The sequence below is a fragment of the Podarcis muralis genome, chromosome 2, assembly GCF_964188315.1.
Source record: "Podarcis muralis chromosome 2, rPodMur119.hap1.1, whole genome shotgun sequence".
NCBI lineage: Eukaryota > Metazoa > Chordata > Lepidosauria > Squamata > Lacertidae > Podarcis > Podarcis muralis.
This window is the reverse complement of record NC_135656.1, coordinates 11,141,601-11,163,253: the sequence shown is the minus strand read 5'-3', so window position 1 is coordinate 11,163,253 and position 21,653 is coordinate 11,141,601. Positions and strand designations below refer to the sequence as shown.

At 47.5% G+C, this 21,653-nt stretch overlaps 1 protein-coding gene and 1 long non-coding RNA gene across 8 annotated transcripts in view; one reads left to right on the top strand and one right to left on the bottom strand.

Annotated features, from left to right (window-relative positions):
* ZNF385A (zinc finger protein 385A) overlaps window positions 1-9,424 on the top strand; it is a 199,603-nt gene extending 190,179 nt beyond the window's left edge. For all 7 annotated transcript variants that reach the window (XM_028709213.2, XM_028709210.2, XM_028709194.2 and 4 more), the window contains 3 exons: window positions 2,400-2,578; window positions 3,805-3,900; window positions 7,017-9,424. In XM_028709213.2, coding sequence (XP_028565046.2) covers window positions 2,400-2,578; window positions 3,805-3,900; window positions 7,017-7,247 — 506 coding nt within the window. In that variant the 3' untranslated portion in view covers window positions 7,248-9,424. The remainder of the gene's footprint in view (window positions 1-2,399; window positions 2,579-3,804; window positions 3,901-7,016) is intronic.
* LOC114586183 (uncharacterized) overlaps window positions 1-21,653 on the bottom strand; it is a 98,585-nt gene that overhangs the window by 61,636 nt on the left and 15,296 nt on the right. The window contains exon 2 of the long non-coding RNA XR_003704074.2: window positions 12,564-12,625. This is a non-coding gene — a long non-coding RNA (uncharacterized LOC114586183). The remainder of the gene's footprint in view (window positions 1-12,563; window positions 12,626-21,653) is intronic.

Sequence of the window (21,653 nt, the reverse complement as noted above, 5' to 3'; positions counted from 1 at the left end):
GGGGTTCGAACCGCCAACCTTCTGATCGTCAAGTCCTAGGCTCTGTGGTTTAACCCACAGCGCCACCCGCGTCCAGATATACTATACAAATGCACAAATTAATATTGGGTGCAGAATTCAGCATCTATTGGGCCTCAATATAGAAAGCAGGCAAAAACCCAAGTGTTTGGCCCTTGTGGCTGCAGAGGCAGATTTCAGCAGGATTTCTGGCAGACAGAGAGCAATGTTTCAGTGCCCTCCTTATTGCTTTGTTCCTTGACCAGTAGAACAGTATAAATTTTCAAATAAAAGCATATTTGTTTAATTTGTACAAATTCAGCTTTTTGGGGACATAATTAGGGTTATCTTGGTTTAGGATTTGGATTTATTTTTTCCGCCCAAAATATGCACAATCCTAGTGTGTGGCAATGCAACTCTTCTTGTTACATGCAACATGCACACACCTCATTACCTTGTGTTAGAGTAGGTTATTGCTTCTCAGGTGAATGATTCCAATCATTTCTGAGCTAAACCCACACAAGAGGGGTGCCTGGCCCATGGGCAAGCATATTCCAGGACACTCTCTGTTTTTTGAAGACCACATCTAGCCCTCTTACTTAAAGCAGAGATAGGGAACTGGTGGCGCTCCAGATATTGTTGCGCTATGGCTCTCATCATCTTTGACCACTGAGTCATGCTGGTTGGAGCTGATTGGAGTCCAAAAACATCTGAAGGGCCACAAGTTTTCCCATCCCTGACTTTAAAAGGTGTAAGGGAAGATAAAGTGCCCAGGCAATACCCTACCCAGTGGCTCAGTAACATGGAAGCCTGCTCCTGCCAATGGGTCTTGCCTACTTAATACATGGACACTGGTACTTGTGAATATAATCTGAATATATTTTTACATTTGTTTTATTGTAACTTCTAAGAAACTAAGTGGCTATAAACTCATTACATCTCTTGAAACGAGGGTTTATGTTGTTTTGCACCGAATTACAGAGGGCCCTCAGTGTAACTCTAGGCCCCATCACTGCCACCAAGTTTCTGGCTATAGGCCCGTCCATTTTTAGGTTTCTTGACATCTGCTGGCTGTCAAGTTTGTTACCTCAGTGTCTTGATTTGATCCGATAGGCCTGCCCAGAGGTTCCTGATGTCATGCATCAGTAGAGTAGTTGTGTTTCGTGTCAGCTGCACACGCACGACAGTTTTTAACCTATGGGCTTCCTGGGTTTCCCCTCAAACCCCTGTGCGATTGGCATAAAATTAATGTATAGCTATTTGAAAGTGACCTTGATTCCTGCCGTAGGCCTTATATCCATACGGTGCAAGATTGGAAAGCAGACCCTGGCTTCCTTGCCTCTGCCCTCCCCCTCCATGGCCATTTTCTTATGCTATAGGTCATGAGTGGGGGACCTGGGCCCTCAACAGAGAAAGCCAGATGTTGGGGAGAAGAATGTTAACTTAGCTTCGTCCTTGACATGCTTGTTTTCCATGTTCTGGGAATGTTGTGCACTGTTTAAATCCCTGCCTGAAGCATGAAGTAGTGCAGTGATGGCCAAACTTGGCCCTCCAGCTGTTTTGGGACTACAACTCCCATCATCCCTAGCTAACAGGACCAGTGGTCAGGGATGATGGGAACTGTAGTCCCAAAACAGCTGGAGGGCCAAGTTTGGCCATCACTGAAGTAGTGCAACCCAGTACAGGTTTATCCACCTTAGTGAAAACTTGGTTATTACCATGCCCCCTTCCATGAGGTTATAACCTAAATTTGAGGTGAGCAATTGTAAAAGAACCAAGTAGGGAAAGAGGGCAGGAAGAGTTAAGCTTGCTGTGAGGAGATTTCTAATCCCAGAGGGATGTTCTGAGAACAAATGGAGGTTCTGTGGAGGGAGGTGTTAGGTCAATGTTTGAGAGGTCTGTTTTTTGCTCTTGTCAGTGAAGTTGCCAATTGTACTTTACTTGTGACATAAAAACAGGCAACAGATGTTAAATAAGACGATGACGTATCATGCCCCTTTGGCTAACCATCTCTTTGAAATAAAAACACATTCCTTTGTTGGTGGTTTTGCTGAGGGAGCTGGTTCTGTAAAGAAGGTGCCACTGCAGAAAAGACCCTGGTCCATGTCCCCACTGATCTTCCCGTGGGGACCCATGGGATGCACAACAAACCATAGGTTAAATTCCTTTAATTGTAGGACTATAATTTCTATAATTACAATGAAAATAACTAAAGTTTTCACTTAAACCCTTATATTATGGAGGGCTGGTTAAGAGTAATGATCCATTTTGTGCTTGGCACTTGCTGTGAAGCAAGCATCCCGCCTGGAGTGCTATAAATAAGAGTTCTGATGAATGGAAGTATCTCAAGAGGGTGCTTTGAGCCTTTATACTTACAGAACTGCTTCTTGTTCTCTTCCTAGGTACAAAGCACAAGACTATCCTGGAAGCACGCAGCGGGTTGGGGCCTATCAAGGCATATCCACGCCTGAGCCCCACCACTGGAGGGGAGCCAGGCAACCAAGACCCCAGTGCTCAGGAGAGAACCTTCCACTGTGAAATCTGCAATGTCAAAGTCAACTCGGAGATCCAGCTCAAACAGGTGGGGAGGCATTTTAATACCACGAGGGTCTATTTTGCTGGTGGAGGCCTTTGTGCCGCTAGAAAGAGTGTAAGGGACACAGTATAATCAAAGTTATTTTATTTTATAATCCTCAGCTATGAAAGAGCTATGTGCCTCTGAGCATACACGGAGTACATTTCCCTCTCCTCTTGGTAATGGCAGTCAGTCCAGGTTTAGAGAACAGCAAACTTTTGTGTCGAAAGAGCACAGCTTCCAGGGTACCTTGAGCTCCCTATCAGGACTTCCTATTGCATAAATTTAAGCACTGGCTTTAGCCCAAGTCACTGGGGCAGAAATCAGCTCACCGATGGGGGCAAAATGAAGTGGTTTCCCATTTTGATCTTTGTTGAGAGCTGCAGTGTGTGGGACAGATATAACCCATGGGGCACAGCTCCTGCCCACGAGGACCCTCATACCTACGGGACCCCCTCTCCAGGTATGTCCCAAGGAGGACCTTACGGTCTTCAAATAAAAACATCCAGGGAGGTTAGGCTGGCCTCAACCAGAGCCAGGGCTTTTTCAGCCGTGGCCCCAATCTGGTGGAACGCTCTGTCACAAGAGACTAGGGCCCTGGGGGACTTGACATCTTTCTGCAGGGCCTGCAAGACAGAGCTGTTCCACCAGGTCTTTTGCCAAGGCACAGTCTGACTCCCTCCTTTGGTAATCCACATAGAACTCTAGCCCACTGGTTGCCATTAATTTGATTTTGGTTTTAGAATGAATTGATTTTAGAATGCATTTCAATTAATTGATTGTGATTTTATGTAAACTGTTACTTTTATTGTTGTTAGCAGCTCTGAGCCCAGCTTCGGCTGGGGAGGGCAGGATATAAATAAAAAATTATTATCATTATTATTATTCAGTGGGGATCTCTCTGGTGGATTGTGCTCTGTTAATTTGGAGCGGGGAGAACATTGGCGCTGCCCACCTCAGGCACCAGACAACCATGGCCTACCCCATTATTTGCTGTCTGTGTACAAATAATGCCTGGGCGCTCCCACACCCCACTGACTCTCCCCTAGGTATGTGCACAAGGAAGCAGAAATTAGCAGCTCCGGTGAGCATGTCAGAACTTCACTTACTGAATTCTGTGCATGCTTGTTGATGGATTGGGGAAGGGAAGGAGATGTTGAGGGAAACCAAGTCAGGGAGTGAAGATTCCTTGGTTGCTCCTAAGCATTATGCCTGGTTCTTCCCCTTTGTAGCACATTTCCAGTCGACGGCACCGGGATGGAGTAGCTGGGAAGCCCAACCCCTTGTTGAGTCGGCACAAGAAGCAGCGAGGCATGGCAGAGCTGCAGGTGAGTGGCCTTTGCCAGGGTGGGCAGGGGCTGGGGGCATCTCTCCGTTTGGAGTGGGTTGGGGTAACTGTATTGGACAGACTTTGAGAGCTGCCACCCTGCACATTGTTGTTGTTGTTTAGCCATTTAGCCGTGTCCCCATGGACCAGAGCACGCCAGGCACTCCTGTCTTCCACTATCTCCTGCAATTTGGTCAAACTCATGCTGGTAGCTTTGAGAACACTGTCCAACCATCTCGTCCTCTGTCATCCCCTTCTCCTTATGCCCTCCATCTTTCCCAACATCAGGGTCTTTTCCAGGGAGTCTTCTCTTCTCATGAGGTGGCCAAAGTATTGGAGCCTCAGCTTCAGGATCTGTCCTTCCAGTGAGCACTCAGGGCTGATTTCCTTCAGAATGGATGCGTTTGATCTTCTTGCAGTCCATGGGACTCTCCAGAGTCTCCTCCAGCACCAGAATTCAGAAGCATCAATTCTTCGGCGATCAGCCTTCTTTATGGTCCAGCTCTCATTTCCATACATCACTACTGGGAAAACCATAGCTTGAACTATATGGACCTTTGTCGACAAGGTGATGTCTCTGCTCACCCTATACATACATACCCCTAAATCTCACCAGATGACATAAACCGAGCAAAACAAAATGTTTGAAGGCAGCTTTTTGCTCCAGGGTGTTTTTTATTTATAAAAATAGGCACCAACTCTACAGGGCTGAGGCATCTTCAGCCCCCACTCCCCATGTCTGTTGGGGAGGGGTCAAGCCCCCCCCCCCCAATATTGAGGAGGCTGACTCCTTCCTTGCTCCCCTCCCTTTGTCTGCTGTCTTGTGCTGCTTTGGGAGATGCCACATGGCCTGGCTGGAGGTCATCCTAGGCCACACCGCACAGACACGGGAGATCTGCGACAGTCGTGTGACATCACGCATGCTTAACAGCCCCCCCCCCCCCAATGTTGGGTGCAGCTTAGCTTCCTTTTCTGGTTGGGGAAGGGCTAGAGCATCTGCTTTGCATGTGGAAGGTTCCAGGTTCAGTCCCTGGCATCTCAAAATAATGTTGGGTGTCCAGCAATAAATCACACCAAGTGAAGTTAACTCTTTATTAGGAGAAACAAGGCTGCTCAATAGTTCCAGGCCTAATGAGCACAACAACTCCCGGTAGATCTTGCCCCTGGTGAGGACTGAAGTTCTCTACCAGGTCAAAGCTGCCTAAGTGCCCTCCTCTCCCTTGTCCTTCCCAACCTCTACCAGTGCGCCTGTTTGTACTTCTCCTGATTCTGGGAGACCAGGGGAGAGAAAAGCTTGTCGCAGCAGGAGGGGGAGACTCCCTGGAAGGCCTGGGCGATGTGTTGCCCACAAAGACAGTGGCTTCACCCAGCAGTATATTGCAGGGGTAACTGCTGCTGCTCCTGAATCCCCTCTGCTAACAGGGTCACTGGAAGCAGAGGGACTCGGGAGCAGCAGTGGTTTCACCCACTACATACTGCTGGGTGAAGCTGCCATCACACACTGCCCCTCCTAACACAGAGGGAGGAGCAAGCTGTATTGTTGGGCCAATGCAGCTTATTCCTCCCTCAGCTGTAAACGGCTCTGCTAAGGCATGGGCTCGCTCCTCAGCGGAGCAGTTTAAAGAAGCCACAGGTGGGGTGGGGGCTCTGTTAAACTGCTCGGGCCCCCATGCCTCGCACTTGAACCAGGACATTGGGACTCAGCTGGGGGGGCAGGAGCCTTCATGCCCCCCCAGCTGAATAGCACAAGGAAGCCTTGGTGAGGAGCCAGGGTGAAAAGACCACAGCTCCCTCGGTGAGAGTGGGGGCAGTTTCACCCTGATACCTTGCGGGGCTGGAGCCAACGCACCTTGTTCCTTCCTCCATTTCAACATCGTGGTGCCAGATCATGATGTTGAAAACCTGACATGGACCAGCCCCTGGCGTCTTCAGCAGCCTGCCTCATTTCTGCTCCTTGGCATGCCTCCACTTCTGCCTCTGATTCTGGACTACTCTGTGGCGCTGTGGGTTAAACCACAGAGCCTAGGACTTGCCACTCAGAAGGTCGGCGGTTCAAATCCCCAAGACAGGGTGAGCTCCCATTGCTCTGCCCCTGCTCCTGCCAACCTAGCAGTTCAAAAGCACGTCAAAGTGCAAGTAGATAAATAGGTACCGCTCCACCGGGAAGGTAAACGGCGTTTCCGTGCGCTGCTCTGGTTCGCCAGAAGCGGCTTAGTCATGCTGGCCACATGACCTGGAAGCTGTACACCGGCTCCCTCACCCAATAAAGCGAGATGAGCGCCGCAACCCCAGAGTCGGTCACAACTGGACCTAATGAATATTTTATTAAAATTTTTAGGTTACAGTATAATAAACAAACAAAATTATAACGAAACATAGCATACTTTCTTATCTTCTTGTGACCTCCTCACATCTCCCGCCCCTACCTTCCACGTTAAGAAAAAATTTAATCCAGCAAATTATCACCTTACTTCCATCCTTACTGTCTAATTATCAATTAAGTTTCATCAAATGTTTATCCAAAATAAAAGTTGTTTTTTCTTACATTTTAACTTATCTTCCTACTTCACATCATCTATTTTAATGGTGCCAAATTGTTTATAATCAAGCATCCTGCTGAACATTCATACAGTTTACAATGTTTTTGCAAGTAAATCTTAAATTTTTTCCAATCTTCTTCTACCGTCTCCTCTCCCAGATCTCGGATTCTGCCGCACAACTGGACCTAATGGTCAGGAGTCCCTTTACTCCCTGGCGTCTTCAGCAGCCTGCCTCATTTCTGCTCCTTGGCCTGCCTCCACTTCTGCCTCTGATTCTGGACTGCTCTCTGCCACCGCCTCTTCCTTCTCCCTAAAAATCCTATTACCTCTTTAGCTTTTGACACCATCTCCTCCCTCTGACCAGGCATTGTTGTCCCACCACCTAGCTCCGAGCCTTCTTCCCTTTGGGGTTTCCCAGCTGGTGCCTGCCATCACCCCTCTGTATCCAGTCCATGACAACTGGGGATGTCCATTCCTGGGACTGTGCAAAGCTGCTGCCAGACAGACACTACTGAGCTAGATGGTCCAATCTCCTACGTTGCCTCTGACGCCTGCCCCTCTCGTTTTGTTTCCACAGGGCTCCCTGGCCTTCCCTAAGGAGCTTCCCAAGTCGCTGGCGGCCGGCTTGCTGCCCAATCCGCTGGCTGTGGCAGCCGCCATGGCCGCCGCCGCTTCCTCGCCCCTGACGCTGCGACCAGCCCCGACGCCCCCGCTCTTGCAGGGCCCGCCTCTGACGCACCCGCTCCTGCGCCCGGCTCCGGGGCCCATCCGAACTGCACACGGACCCATCCTCTTCTCGCCATACTGATGCCGCCCGTCCACCCACCTGCCTGCCACAATCCCGGGACTCTTGGCACCACTGGAACCGCCCACCCCGGCAACTAGCAACAGGTCTCGGCAACGTCACATGGCGCCCGGTCCCATCCAACGGGAGCGATTTTTCCTTTCCTTTCTTTTTGTTGTTGTTTCTTTTCCTCTTTTTTTCTTTGTAACTAGAGATGGAAATATTTTTCTGAGAAGAGAAAAAGGGACAATCCCGCCCTCACACAAACACAAACACACACACACGCACCTGCTCTCAACCCCATCGGGGGTCCCTGGCCAAATCCGCACAAGAGCCAGGGTCTCCCACAGGCTGGGCCAAGGTGTGTTTGTGTGCATCTCTGTGTGTGTGTGTGTCAGTCACATCTCCCGAGGTACACAAAAGGTTGGGGAGCAATAGTGCCTCCCCAGGACTCTGTGGAGCATCGAAAGGGGAGGCAGTTCTGGTACCTCAGGGACTGATCAGCAAGCAATCTCCTTCCATCCCAGAGCTAAGGGGGGGGGCCCTTGCCTCCCCCACTCATACAAGCCATTGTCCACTTGCACTGAAAGGGGTTTGTGTGTGTGTGTGTGTGTGTGTGTGTGTGTGTGTGTGTTTGTGTGCACGGGACAGAAGACAGGGCCTCCGGAAGACAGAGCCCCTACTGCAATAATACTGGCCGGCACCTCCATGTACATACCCCCCCCCCCGATTCCCCCACGCTCCCCTGTGCTGGCCCCACCCTCACTGCGCTTCCATGCAATGGGGGCCCCCCGTGGCCCCACCACCGCTGCACCTCGACAAGAGACTGGCAGAGCAATTACTGTGCTCCCATTGCCCTCACCCCCCCCCCCCCATTCCTCTAAGAGGCAGACAGACATAAACAAACTCGGCATCGTTTTCTGTTCAGAAGTGACATCCACACACCTGAGTCAGACAACCGTTCCCTCCTCTACACCCCCCACCCTCCCTAGGTAAGGAAAATCAAGGGAATCTGGGCTGGGCTGTTTTTCTTCTTTTAAAGTTACGTTTCATTAAATCTGGAGGAATCAGGAAGAACTCTGAATTGAGAAAGTGAGTGTGAGCCCATCACCTCACCGGGAAACCATGTGAAGGGTATGGTTGTGTGTGTGTGTGTGTGTGTGTGTGGTGATGATGAAAAACTGGGACTCACACTGCTATCTCACTGAGTAGGAGCAAGGGCTTTGACTCATCTGACTGGGTCTGGGTTGTTAGCCTTGACTCTTGGCTCCTAAGTAAAGAAGAGCAGGGATCTCTTCTCTAAAGGAGTTCCTTGCATCTCGTTCTGCCTGTAGACCTTCCCTTTGGGTTATTTGAGCTGTTGCCATGGTAGCACAACATCTCTCTGTGTCTCCTTCCCCCTCTGCTTTTTTTCAACAGAGTTGGGTCCCCATCCCTCCACCCCTTTCTTGAGTGGGTGGGACATTAACCAGGAGGCCAGGCCATTAGTTTCCTGGAGATTAAACAGCCTCCTCCTCTCCAGGCCCCCTTCTCCTAAAGCCCAACCCCACCCGGAGCACATAAAATTCCAGATGCTTGTTAAATTCCCTGGCACGCATCCTAGTTGGCGCCTATCCGTGGATTTTGCGTGTGTGTGTGTACATTTGTGTGTTGATTAATGGAACAACGGAGGTTTGGGTTCGCTCTTTCTTTCACACACACACACGCATGCATGCACCATGGTCTGCAGTTTCCCATCTGCCCCAAGCAGAACAACAACGCAAGGCCCAGAATATGACCCCGTAGACCAGGGAGGAAGGTCTTCCATGCCATGGCCATTAGCCACACTCCTCTCCCCTTGCCCCTTTCAAAACTGTGACTGACGTTCAGAGCAATAGAGACACTGGCGTATGTGGGGGGAATGGGACCCACCTTCCCCCTAGCTGGCATGAATCACGCCAGTCCTGTCCCGTGTTACCTCAGTCCCTCAAAGCCCACAGGGCAATCTGTCCCCCTCCCTCTGCCCATCCCAGGTGTCCTGTTCACCCCAGAGTGTCTGTCTTTCCACCTGCCATCCGTCTGTCCATGCTAGACTTTCTCCTTGCCCTGTCTCCCCCCCCCCCCCGCCCACCTTTCTTGCTGACACCAATGCCTTTCTGCTTCATCCCATATAGCACCTTTGATCCCTCTGCCCCTTGACGACAATAAAAGTGATAAGGCTCGTTTTGCCTGCTTTCTTCGCCTCTGTCGGGGACTCCAGGGCTCAGCATGGCGGCTTCAGACTGGGAGCAACCCCTAGGCTCTGTGGGCAAGCGTGTGCTCTGATCCCAGAGCCCACTTCAGATGCTGAAGGGAGGGAAGGCATGGAACTTGCGACTGGCAGGCATTATGAAACCACTGCATTGGATAGGACTGGTATAAACATGGGGAAGGTGGCTTTCCGTTTTCTCCAGGTCAGCAGACCAGTGCATCCTGTTTGTTCCTGCTCCACTGACCTCAGGGACACTTAGCTAGAGAACTCACCCCCTGGATCTGGTCGTGAGAATGTCACTGTACAAAATCCCAGAGCCTTGGGATACGTGGTGGGGATTTCAGGGGAAGCAAATTCCCACTTCCACCCCTACTGCTCAGATCTGTGAAGATCTTGATAAGGGAGCTGCATCCATGGGCGTAGCCAAGGGGGAGGCAGGGGGCAGCTCCCCCTCCCCCAACCAATAAAAATCAATACAAATTTGAGGTCCTTCCCCTACTAACAAAAATCCTGGCTATGCCCATGGCTGCATCACCTATTAGCTGCTGAGTTGTACAGCTTTAGTTAGTTACCACTGGATAAGAAACTTCAATATAGATTGTTCTGATTATCTTTGCCGTAAAACGAGTTCATGGACTCAACTAAGTTTTAGTCAGAGCAGACCCACTGGAATTAATGAACATGACCAGTTCCATTAATTTCACTGGGTCTGCTCTGACTAAAACTTAGTTGATTCCCACCCCAAATTTTGACTACCACCACTCAACTCTGAAAACAAGAGTTCTGCTCAGACCAGTTTCATACATGACGATATGCGTTAACGGCAGGCACCCCCAAACCGGCCCTCCAGCTGTTCTCCGACTACAATTCCCATCATCCCTGACCACTGGTCCTGTTAGCTAGGGATGATGGGAGTTGTAGTCCCAAAACATCTGGAGGGCCGAGTTTGGGGGTGCCTGATTAACGGGTATACGATGCATCTCCACGCTGCAGCTGTTTATTCCTGAGAATGTTTCCATGGCATAGGTAAAAAGTGTTAAGCACACTTGAAACATTGCAGTTTCAAACCGATGCACGTTGCAAGTCTGTAATGTGCATCCATTGAGACTGTAACATGTGATGCGCCCCTCAGAGGAGGAGATCTTGACTGCCTACACTGTCTCAGCCTACGCTTGAACACCAATGTGACCCAGAGGTGGCTCTACCCTGAGGCAAAATGAGGCCATTGCTTCGGGCAGCATATTTTGAGTGCTATTAAGGAGAGTGGGAGTCAAGCAGATGTGACCTGCAGTGCCTGGTTCATTGGGATGTTCTCCAAGCGCCACCAAACTGAAGAGCTGTTTGAGCACATGATGCTCCCGAGCATTTTCGGTTCATTTAAGTGTGGCTTGCGCTGGAGATTTTCCCACTGCCTCGGGGCGAACAGTTTAAATATGTTATTCAGATTTCCTGCCTCAATCACCGAAATGTCTTGAGGGCAGCCCTGCAAAGAACTCCGATTGGCTCTGGGTTCTGTGTGCATGTCTATTTTTGACCTAGCCCTCTCCCAGAGAGAGAGATCATGCAGATTGCCGCCTCCCCTGGTTTTTAATCCTCCTTTTTCCTTGCTTGCTCAAGCAGTGCATAGAAAGTGCAAGCAAGGGAGGGTAGATTAAGGATTGGGCTGGGTCCAAGTTTCCATTTTATCAGTTCATGTGACTTCAGCCTGGGGCTGGCCCATGGGTCTGAGAGTGGGGCTGCCTATAGCACAGAATTCACATTATAGAATCATAGAATTGTAGAGTTGGAAGGGACCCCAAGGATCATCAAATTCAGCCCCCTACAATGCAGGAATCTCAACAGCCTCATGCACAGCCGGAGTGCCACAAGCATTTCCCAAGGAGCCTTCTCATGCTTCTTGATAATGTGCTGCAGTAAACTCCCCAGGGGCTTAGGAAGAGAAGGTGCCTTTGACCCTCTCAGCGCCTAACAAACAGACAAACCTTTCCTTGCTGACAAGCTTTCGCTTCCTTAGACATGCGGTGAGCAGTGCTGGCTCACGACAGCAGGGGGCAGAAGAACACATTTGTTCTCTGCACCGCAGCACCTTCATCCCACACGAGGATTGTCCCATTGATCAGGGCTCTTGCTGGGCTTGCAGCATCTTCTCAATCACTTGACTCAACACCCTTTCAATTCAAAATGACATGGCTCTTAAGGTGCGACAGCCCTTAAGAACCATGAATGTGGAGATATACAGATGTCTGTATATACAGGTGTCTGTTCGGTCTATGTACTGCAAACATCAAATACAGTGTATAGACACAGTATATTGTGTATACTGTATATACAGTATACAAAAGGAACGTTTGATGTGCAGTTTAAAAAAAAATATCTCTGCGACTGGATGATACAGACATCTGACAGCAAGTGGTTTGACCCCCATGGTGTTAAGTTATTGCTTGGCTATTGGTTGTCTATATCCACCCTGTGCCAATGGAACATTTCAGGCATTCACTTCCACAGCTCACAGACAGGAGGGGAGGATGGGCAAAAGGACCATTAGAGCAATTGGGCAGAAGGTATTGTTGCTGCTGCCTTTAAGCTCTTTAAAGGTTCGTGTAGTGTATAATGAACCTGTGGAACTCACTGTTGCAAGATGTGACAGCACAAGCTTAGATCAGAGGTTTCTGTCTTGCCAGACCTACTTGTGTGTGTTTTCTTCTAGAACTCCAATAGGGTGGAAAGACATGCAATTAGTATTCAATTAAAGGGGTGCCTCTGAGCCTAGGAAATAGTTTTCAGCAGTACTGGACTGAACACAAAAGCCCTTTCACACAAAAATCCAGTCCTGGTTAGCTTGTGTCATTTCTACAGCCTAATTTGGGTGAAAAGGTTGTCTTACAGTTGCTATTGTTAAACGGCGGGTGTCAGGAATCCTTGCTCATCTATGGCAAATCAACCAGAGATCTTCTACCAGTAGATCCCAGGCTACAATCTGCCCAACCCTGGCCTTGATAGCTTGTAAAAGGGATTACGCAAATTCATACAACATTGGTTGGTTAATTAAACATTAGTTATTATGACTAAATTACCATACCTTTGGGCTCATCTGTCAAGGCAGTACTTACGTTTTTATGAAAGGTGGAAAGACTCTTCAGGCTGGGATATGGCAGCTGTAGCCCAAGAAGCCCTGTGTGTATAAATACAGACACAGAATTAATTATTACTATTCTTATTATTTATTAAATTTCTATACCACCCTTCATCCGAAGATCACAGGGCTGGTGTAACGAAACAAAAACACATACCATATTATTACATCAAGGTCAGCAACCTTTGGAGGTCTGTGGGCATATACAGAGTTTTGAATGTGTGCTATGATCTCTTTTCTACCCCCTCCTGTGGATCAGCCTCCACAGAGGGAAAATGCGCAAACACACACTAGGATCCAGTAGAATTAATCTGAGCTTTGAAAAGCACATAGAGGTAAAAGGAGGAAGTAGGAAAGAGTGTCCAACTTCCTCCTCCAGCTCTCTGTACTTGTCAAGTGAGAAAAAGGTAACAAGTCTCACCATGACCAAGGGTGTGTGTGTGTGTGTGTGTGTGTGTGTGTGTGTGTGTGTGTGTTTATTGGGAGCCTCAAAGGCTTCATGGACACCAGGGGAAGACCTCAAGGGTGCCACGTTGGCAACTCCTGGATTGCATCATGTCTTAATTCCAAGCAAGCTGCTTCCCTTGCCATCGGTGTGTGAATGCTGCTGAGTTTGGCAGGAGAATAGATGCTAGATATCTAGAATGGCTTCTGGCCAACTGAGAGAGCTGGCTGGGGCCTGGAAGAATATCTGAAGGTATGCAATCTTGCAGTGAAAGTGCTACCCAGGCATCCCAGGATAAATCTGGGTGGTTTCTATAGATGAGCCTGTGTTCTGGTTTCATGGGTTGTCTGAACCTGACCTATAGCAAGCACTGAGAGCAGCAAGGCTTATACAGCAGCAGGTGAGAGCAGGTAAATCTCAGCCAAGCAGATTGCCCAAAGTTACAAAACAAAAACAAAACAAATACAGGACACAACTCTTTCACCAAAGGGGACCTGGATCCAAATCCCAGCTCAGTGCTTAATTTGGGTCAGCAATTCTTTTGTCTCTGCTTGGGGCAGCTCAATCCACTAGGAGATTAGGGGTATTGGAGTTCAGCAACATTTGGTTCCCCATCACTGAGTAAGGGACCTGAGGGCATGGGTAGCATTCCTTGTAGGAGTGTTGCCATCCTTTCCCTTGGGTGTGGGCCTTAAATCTTCTTCAACAGCAACCCGTTCATTTTCTCTGTCCACACTTTCACCTGTTTGTGCCAAGCAGGACTCCAGGTGGTGGTGGGACAAATGAAAGGACCGGGTACTAAATGAGCAGGAGCCGTTGTCGCTGCTTGGAGATCCACTGCATCCTGCTTTGCACATACTGCTGAACTGTGGCTTATTAAACCTCGGCTTAGTGTTATGTGCGAACTCTGCCCAGCAGCTTAACTATGGTTTGTTTACTGCCAACAACCCATGGTACAAACCCATGGTTCATTGCTGGCTTATGAAACTTGGTTTGGCATTACATGAAAACCCAGCACTCTTCCTTGTTTCATTACCCTGCCCCAGATGCTCACCAGACCACAAAGGCACAAGGCAAGAGCAGCTGGGAAATAAAACCAGTGGCGAAACAAGCCATGGTTTGCTTAATCATCTGTGTGACAACTTGCAGTTTGTAAAACAAACTGTGGCTGTGTGTTGAATGCCCACCAAGTCTATACTTTTCAGGTGTTTCTGATCTCTTTGAGATAGATCCGTTTGCACTACCTCTTTGCTCATGGTACGTCTTCAATGAAAAAGGCATTACATTCATTATACAGTACTTCTTCCCGCGTACAGCATGCCATTCCCTCATTAGGAATGGTGACCTTGCTTCTCCCCCAGAATTAAAAACAGGTGGAATTCAGGAAGGAAAGGAGAGAGGTCCAACTCATCTCATTACAGTAGTACCTCAGGTTACATACGCTTTAGGTTACAGACTCCACTAACCCAGAAATAGTACCTCGGGTTAAGAACTTTGCTTCAGGATGAGAACAGAAATTGTGCTCCGGTGGCAGCGGGAGGCCCCATTAGCTAAAGTGGTGCTTCAGGTTAAGCACAGTTTCAGGTTAAGAACGGACCTCCGGAACGAATTAAGTACTTAACCCGAGGTACCACTGTACTTAAAAAGTTGGGCACAGCCCACCTAATAATTATCATCTTTGGGGTCTCAATATTTAACTTATTTGTGTTAGGTTAACAAAAAACAATGCCAATATATTCAAAAATTAATTGTTCATCTCGTGGAGTCACAATTTGAGGTGATGTATGTGTTGCCTCAGACCTCCGGGGGGGGGGGGGGAGTCTCCTTCTTGAGTTTGAACCTCACACCTGACTAAAAGGCACAACTTCTTTCTAAGACAGGTTGCATTATTAAGCACTGCCTACAGCATGGATGAGGGCCAGCGACCCTACAAATGTTGTCCCATAGAGGATACCAATATTATAAATACGTAACAAAATACGAAAATACATAGTAACTGCAACTCAGGATTACAGCCTGGACATAATCCTTTCAGCTTCAGGTTGTTAATTTCCTCCATATTATCACTGCCATTGATAGGAATTTGGCCATTATCAATAATGTGCACTGGATTTTATTTCCCAGCAAATATTTTATACACACACATAGAAAGAGAATGAGAGAGAGAGGGAACTACATGTATATCCCACCTTTCCCCAAAGAGCTGAAGGTGGCAGACACACTTCCTCCTCTTCGCCATTGCATCCTCACAGCAACCCTGTGAGGTAGGATAGGCCCAAAGTGGGGATTCGAACCCTGATATCCCACATCCTCATCCAGCACTCTGACTAACACACCACACTGGTTGACCCATTATCTGCTGGTGAATTCCAGCATAAAACCTACAGAAGGACATGGCCCACAGGTTCCACCTCCTGGCTTGTGGGCATGCCTTTGTAGAGAAAGGAACACCAGCACAAAAACCTGTTGGATGACGGCTCCCATCAACCCTGATCATTGGCAACGTTGGCTGGGCCTGATGACAGCTGCTGGACTTCAACAACATCTGGAGGGCCACAGGTGTTGACGGCAACCTGAGAGCACAGGCCAAAAATGCTTTTAAAACTTGAGAAGCTTGTTGTGCTGGTTCCTGTGCTTAAATGCTGGGCCAGACATCTAATTTAACTCTACTTGTGTCTGGCTGTTGCCTAGTCCGAGCTAAATGAGATGTGTGACGCATGGATTCTAACTGATCTTCTGGGTCGTTGCCTCTAACCTAGCCTTCCTGCTTACTGCTGCGGACCTCCACAACTCCACCAACGGAGCACTTGGGGCCACAAAGAAATACAGCTCAACTCCCCCCTCCCTGACCATGCCAAACAGTCCAAACATGCAAACCTCTTCTTCACATGCTTTGGATGGCTGGTGGGCAGTGGGACAGAGGAAAAGGTAAAGGGACCCCTGACCATTAGGTCCAGTCGTGACCAACTCTGGGGTTGCGGCGCTCATCTCGCTTTATTGGCCGAGGGAGCCGACGTACAGCTTCCGGGTCATGTGGCCAGCATGACTAAGCCGCTTCTGGCGAACCAGAGCAGCGCACGGAAACACCGTTTACCTTCCCGCCGGAGCGGTACCTATTTATCTACTTGCACTTTGACGTGCTTTCGAAGTGCTAGGTTGGCAGGAGCAGGGACTGTGCAACGGGAGCTCACCCCGTCGCGGGGATTCGAACTGCCAACCTTCTGATTGGCAAGTCCTAGGCTCTATGGTTTAACCCACAGCGCCACCCGCGTCTCCTGTATTTTCTCTTTTGGGACTCTTAAACAAACAGCTCTCTTTCCCAGGGAAGGAAGGGTATTTCTGCATTGTTTTAGCATCATGCAAAGCCGCCTATATTTTGTCTTCTTGAAGAGTATTTTACACACACAGAAACAGATGAAGCTTCTTACACTGACCTAACTTCCATGCAGGGAATACTCAGCCACATCTGTATGCATTTCAACCGTGTCCATGCAGATGCTCTAACTGGCAGGGTGTTTCCATAAATATTTATATGCGGAAAAAGAGGCCTGTGTGAGTTGCATTTTGGACCGTTTGCATCAGGACCAGGTGCAGGAGGGATGTGCAAACCAGGGCTTGCTTATGTCTTACTGGCTAGACAAGCAGAAGCAACAAGACAGGAACTTAGCTGCCATTGCAATGGCGTCCGCAAGTGTGCCATTTTACTTTATGCCATAGATGTCAGGGATGGGAAAACCTTTGGCCTTCCAGATGTCATTGAACTTCCACCAGCCCCAGCCAAACATGGCCAATATTCAGGGATTAAGGGAATTGTAGTCTCCAGTAATGGGGTGCCTCTGAGTTTAGGAGTTTAGTTTAGTTTTTAGCAACCAGTACTAAACTGAACACAGCAACCTTCAGAGCGCCACAGATGTTTCCCCTGCCAATACAAGTGAATTATTTGGGTTCTATCCGATGGGAGATGTAAGCATTGCACTTTGGGGATACCTTTGTGGTGAAGAGGTCACTCACACATTCACATTCATACACACACACTTGGTAACAAGGTCTGCACAAATGGTGACTCCACAAGGGTGTATGTCCCCATCTGTGTCCATCAGGGGGGTCTCTGAAAGATACATACCCCTTCACCATACCTGTCATGATGATGGGGAAGAAAGAGAAGCAGGATGATGAGGTAGACATCCCACCTGCAGGTGTTTTGCTAGCACATCACAAAGAGCGGCTTTGCTAAATGACTTCCCTGACAGGTGTTCAATCACAGATGCTTAGATCTGAGCACTGGACTGATGTTCAAAGCATTGCACATAATGAAAGGCCACTTTTGTTTTCAACTGATAGCATTTAAAGTTGTCCCAGCCAAGCCTGTGGCTGAGAGGGTGGGTGGACTTCGGTCCAAATATACGTGACATGGAAATCTGACACAGACAAAGGAGACTGCAGTCACAAACAAATGAAGCTTGTTTGCTGCTGGTGGGTTTTTTTCTTACAATTGTCCCACAAGCTGCTTCTCTCTCTCCTGCAGTGGGACAAAGGAAATGGCATAGTAATTCAGATAGTGGGTAAGTTTTGAGTGGACAAATGGCCGGCCCTGGAGATTTCTGATTAGCATTGACAGTAGGGATGGGGAAGGGAAAATAATCAGTTCAGTTTGAATTTAAAAGCAAACCTACCCAATTTGCACTTCCTGAAACAATATGTGAACAAAACACAGCCATCCTTTGAAATTCTCACTTTTCCAAATTTTGCAATAAAACTATCCAAGCAAGTAATGGCTACAAAAGTGCACATACTAGATAAAATGTGTGTTTAAATGCATACTTCAGGCATCCCCCACTTGCACATGATTGCATAAGAAAATGTGTGTACAGTGGTACCCCTGGTTACGTACTTAATTCATTCCAGAGGTACGTACTTAACCTGAAACTGTTCTTAACCTGAAGCACCACTTTTGCACTTAAAAATAGTAATAGTAAAAATATGTGGGGATATAAATTTAAGACTGGGGAAACAAGCAACGGAATTAAATGGAAATTGACAGATTTGCCCACCCTCAACTTTGCACCCACCAAGTCTGAGAAATGCTTTTCCCAATTATTACTAAACTAGACATTGGTTAGTAAGAAGTCAGTAGGCATTTCCTCCTACACAGGCTGAAGGGTGCTATCATTAGGAGAGAGAGCCATACTTAAGTCCCTATTTTCATCGGAGAAATGTTGGAGGGTATGCTCTCACTGGCCATGCTCCCTACCCTTCTGGAATGCCTTTGCCTGCCTGGAATGGATCCTTCCATTGTGATGGTATCTCTTGCTTGTCTGGTTGGAGGATGGAGAGATGGGTGGGTAGCAAGTACTGACTTGTGTATGGCTGGAATGTAGCCTCCTGTACAAAGTGCCACGCCCACTGCCCCACCCACTTTTGCTACAGGAATGTGGGTCCCAGCACATTGCCCATGAGGAAATGTGGTCCATAGTAGGGCAGAAAAGGGTTCTTTGCCCATTCAGACATTTCTGCTATATCCAGGGCTTTCAAGCTGCAATCCTATATATGCTTACCTGGGAGTAAGCTCTATTGCACTGCAATTAGTAATGTCATTCTTGTTGCCAGCGGTGCAGCTTTCCAGTAACAAACTAATAAAATTTATGCAGCAACCAGAATGCTTTGCAGCAAAGATTCCGCTGCCCCTCCAATGACCAAGATCATCCAAAATTAAAGCTAGCCCATTTCAATCTTATGCTTGCTGTTTCAATAAATCAATTGTACCACACATGCACACCAATCATGGGGCAATGTATCTTAAACATACAGACAGCTCTGCCACACATTATTATATTCTGCATATTCAATGTGTCACATTTCTAACATTTAAAAGCATGTGCTTACACAATATTGCTTAACCTTGCAAGAGTCGGGCATTAGCAATATACAATTCTATGTTGCACTTCACTTAAAAGATGAAAACTGAATATGTATTTCCCTCCAAATTTTACATAAAATACCCATTCTCATGTCTCTGGTCCAAATATGTCTGTGAGTCTCTCGTGATTTCTAGATCTGATATTATCTCACAGAAATGTGATAGCCTCTCTTTTCTCCCTGCTATCAATTTCCCCCAACATTTCTTCACATTGAGTTAAACTTCAACTCATTGTCAGCCATTAATTCCTATAAGAGCAAATGCCATACTTGAAAGTACAATCCGAGGGCGGCATCCACTACTGTGATTTCAAATTAACCTCCTCGTGGGTAATGAAGCTGTTCTGTTCCAGCGAGTCTTTAAATTTAGAAAAATTATGATTTTCCCCACTGAGAAAACCACCCTACTGTGTCTTCTAAATTAAATGTGGAATCCCACATGGCTAATCCTAATGGGGTGATACCCATACTCAGCTTATTTCTGTTTTTCCCAGTTTTTCAATGACACCAACAGTATTCACTTTTGCCTTTAAAAAGCTTTGCACTTGCATTAACGCCTCTAAAGAAACTTTCCCAAACTGGCACCCTCCAGATTTCCATTGGACTACAATTCCAATCAGTCCCAGCCAGCATGTCTGATAGTCAGTGATGATGGGAGTTGGAGTCCAACAACATCTGGAGGGCACCAAGTTGGGGAAGGCTGATCTAAAGGAATTGCTTGTGAGTTGTGGCTAATGTTTGTTCTAACCGAAAAAGCATCCCATTTACTCTTGTGACGTACACAGTCCAAGCAAATAAATCTGTGCAGCTTCATAGTATCACAGAATGTGGAGAAACACAAGGTTGCCTTTTAGATTTCTTCCTGATTGAAGTTTTAAATCCTACATGTGATCCTATCCAATGGGGTTCAGGGTCCATTCCTACCTAACAAAACATGAATAAAAACTAAAATTCCACAATTGCAGTGATCCGAACAGAAGAGGCAATTCATTATTGTTACCGTATGTTTTTATTTTAGATAGCACCATCAGTGGTCAACATTGTAATGCAGGAATCACAACTACAGTGGTGCCTTGCAAGACAAAATTAATCCGTTCCGCGAGTCTCTTCGTCTTGCGGTTTTTTCGTCTTGCGAAGCATGGCTATTAGCGGCTTAGTGGCTATTAACGGCTTAGCGGCTTAGTGGCTATTAACGGCTTAGCGGCTTTAAGAAAAAGGAAACAAACTCGCAAGAACTCGCAAGACGTTTTGTCTTGCGAAGGAAGCCCATAGGGAAATTTGTCTTGCGGAACGACTAAAAAAACGGAAAACCCTTTCGTCTAGCGAGTTTTTCGTCTTGCGAGGCATTCGTCTTGCGGGGCACCACTGTAAAAGCATCCCTGACAGATCCATCCAACCTCTGCATAAAAACCTTCAATGAATGAGACCACCAATACATTCAGCTCTCTTGTCAATACGACATTAAAAAAAAATTCATCTAGATGGAAGCCAGTATCTGCACACAAAGATGTAATATAAAATCACACAAACAATAAAGGTAGCTAATATATGCATAGCACCTAAACAGACTCATTTGAATGGCAGTTATGTCCACTGCCCATTCCATCTTAAAACTTTCAGCGGATGCAGACTCCAGTTTCAACATCAGTCAAAAAAATCCCCCTCCCCACCAAATCCTATTGCTCTGCTTACCAGGTACTTAGATGAAGAGTTCGGCCAAAGCTGAAAGTCTGCACACTACTTTGTGATACTATGGTTGGCCTAATAAAGTTATTGCCCTACTACAGATTTTGGAACATAAAAATATCAATACAGGGATCCATGCTCTTTTTAAGAGAGACTTAAATCTGATATAATACCTCCTGGAAGGGGAATGGTGCATTTACATTTTCCCTGCCTTCAAGTAAAACTTGAGGGATTTGCAACTTATCTAAAAAAGAAGCCATCTAAGCTACTCCTGTGTGAGTGTCTGAGGGCCCTGCTCCTTCCTGCCACTCACCATCTGGCCCAGGGCGGGGCCTGAAGGACTCACAGGGACTGCTGCGTTCTGCTGCCCAGGAGGACTCTCCTGTGTGAGTGTCCGAGGGCCCTGCTCCTTCCTGCCACTCACCATCTGGCCCAGGGCGGGGCCTGAAGGACTCACAGGGACTGCTGCGTTCTGCTGCCCAGGAGGACTCTCCTGTGTGAGTGTCTGAGGGCCCTGCTCCTTCCTGCCACTCACCATCTGGCCCAGGGCAGGGCCTGACAGGACTCACAGGGACGGTTGCTGTCACTGCTGCTGCGGCCCAGGGGGATCCGGTGGGGCGCAGAGTTCCTTTTAAAATGTTTTAAAATTTTCCTTTTCCATTTCCTTTTATTTTTTTGTATATGTGGGGACGGGGATGGGGGTGGGATGGATGTTTAGTTGGGAATTTGTTTGATTTTAATGGATTTGTAATTTTTATAGTTTTTCATTTGTATTGCTTTTTGTTTTCTGAATTTTGTTTGTTTGTTTGTTTGTTTTTGTTTTTATTGTTTTAAGGTCTTATTTTGTTCTTAAGGGGAAGGGTCAGGACTGCCGAGGAGTGGGTCCCAGCCAACAAAATGGCTGGGGTATGTTCCACAGAGGGGGATGCGCTGGGACAACCGATCTCAGTGATCACGGGTAGGAGGAGGAGTTACGCTAAGACCAGACCATGTCATTACAGAGGAGGCAGGTTTAGTCGT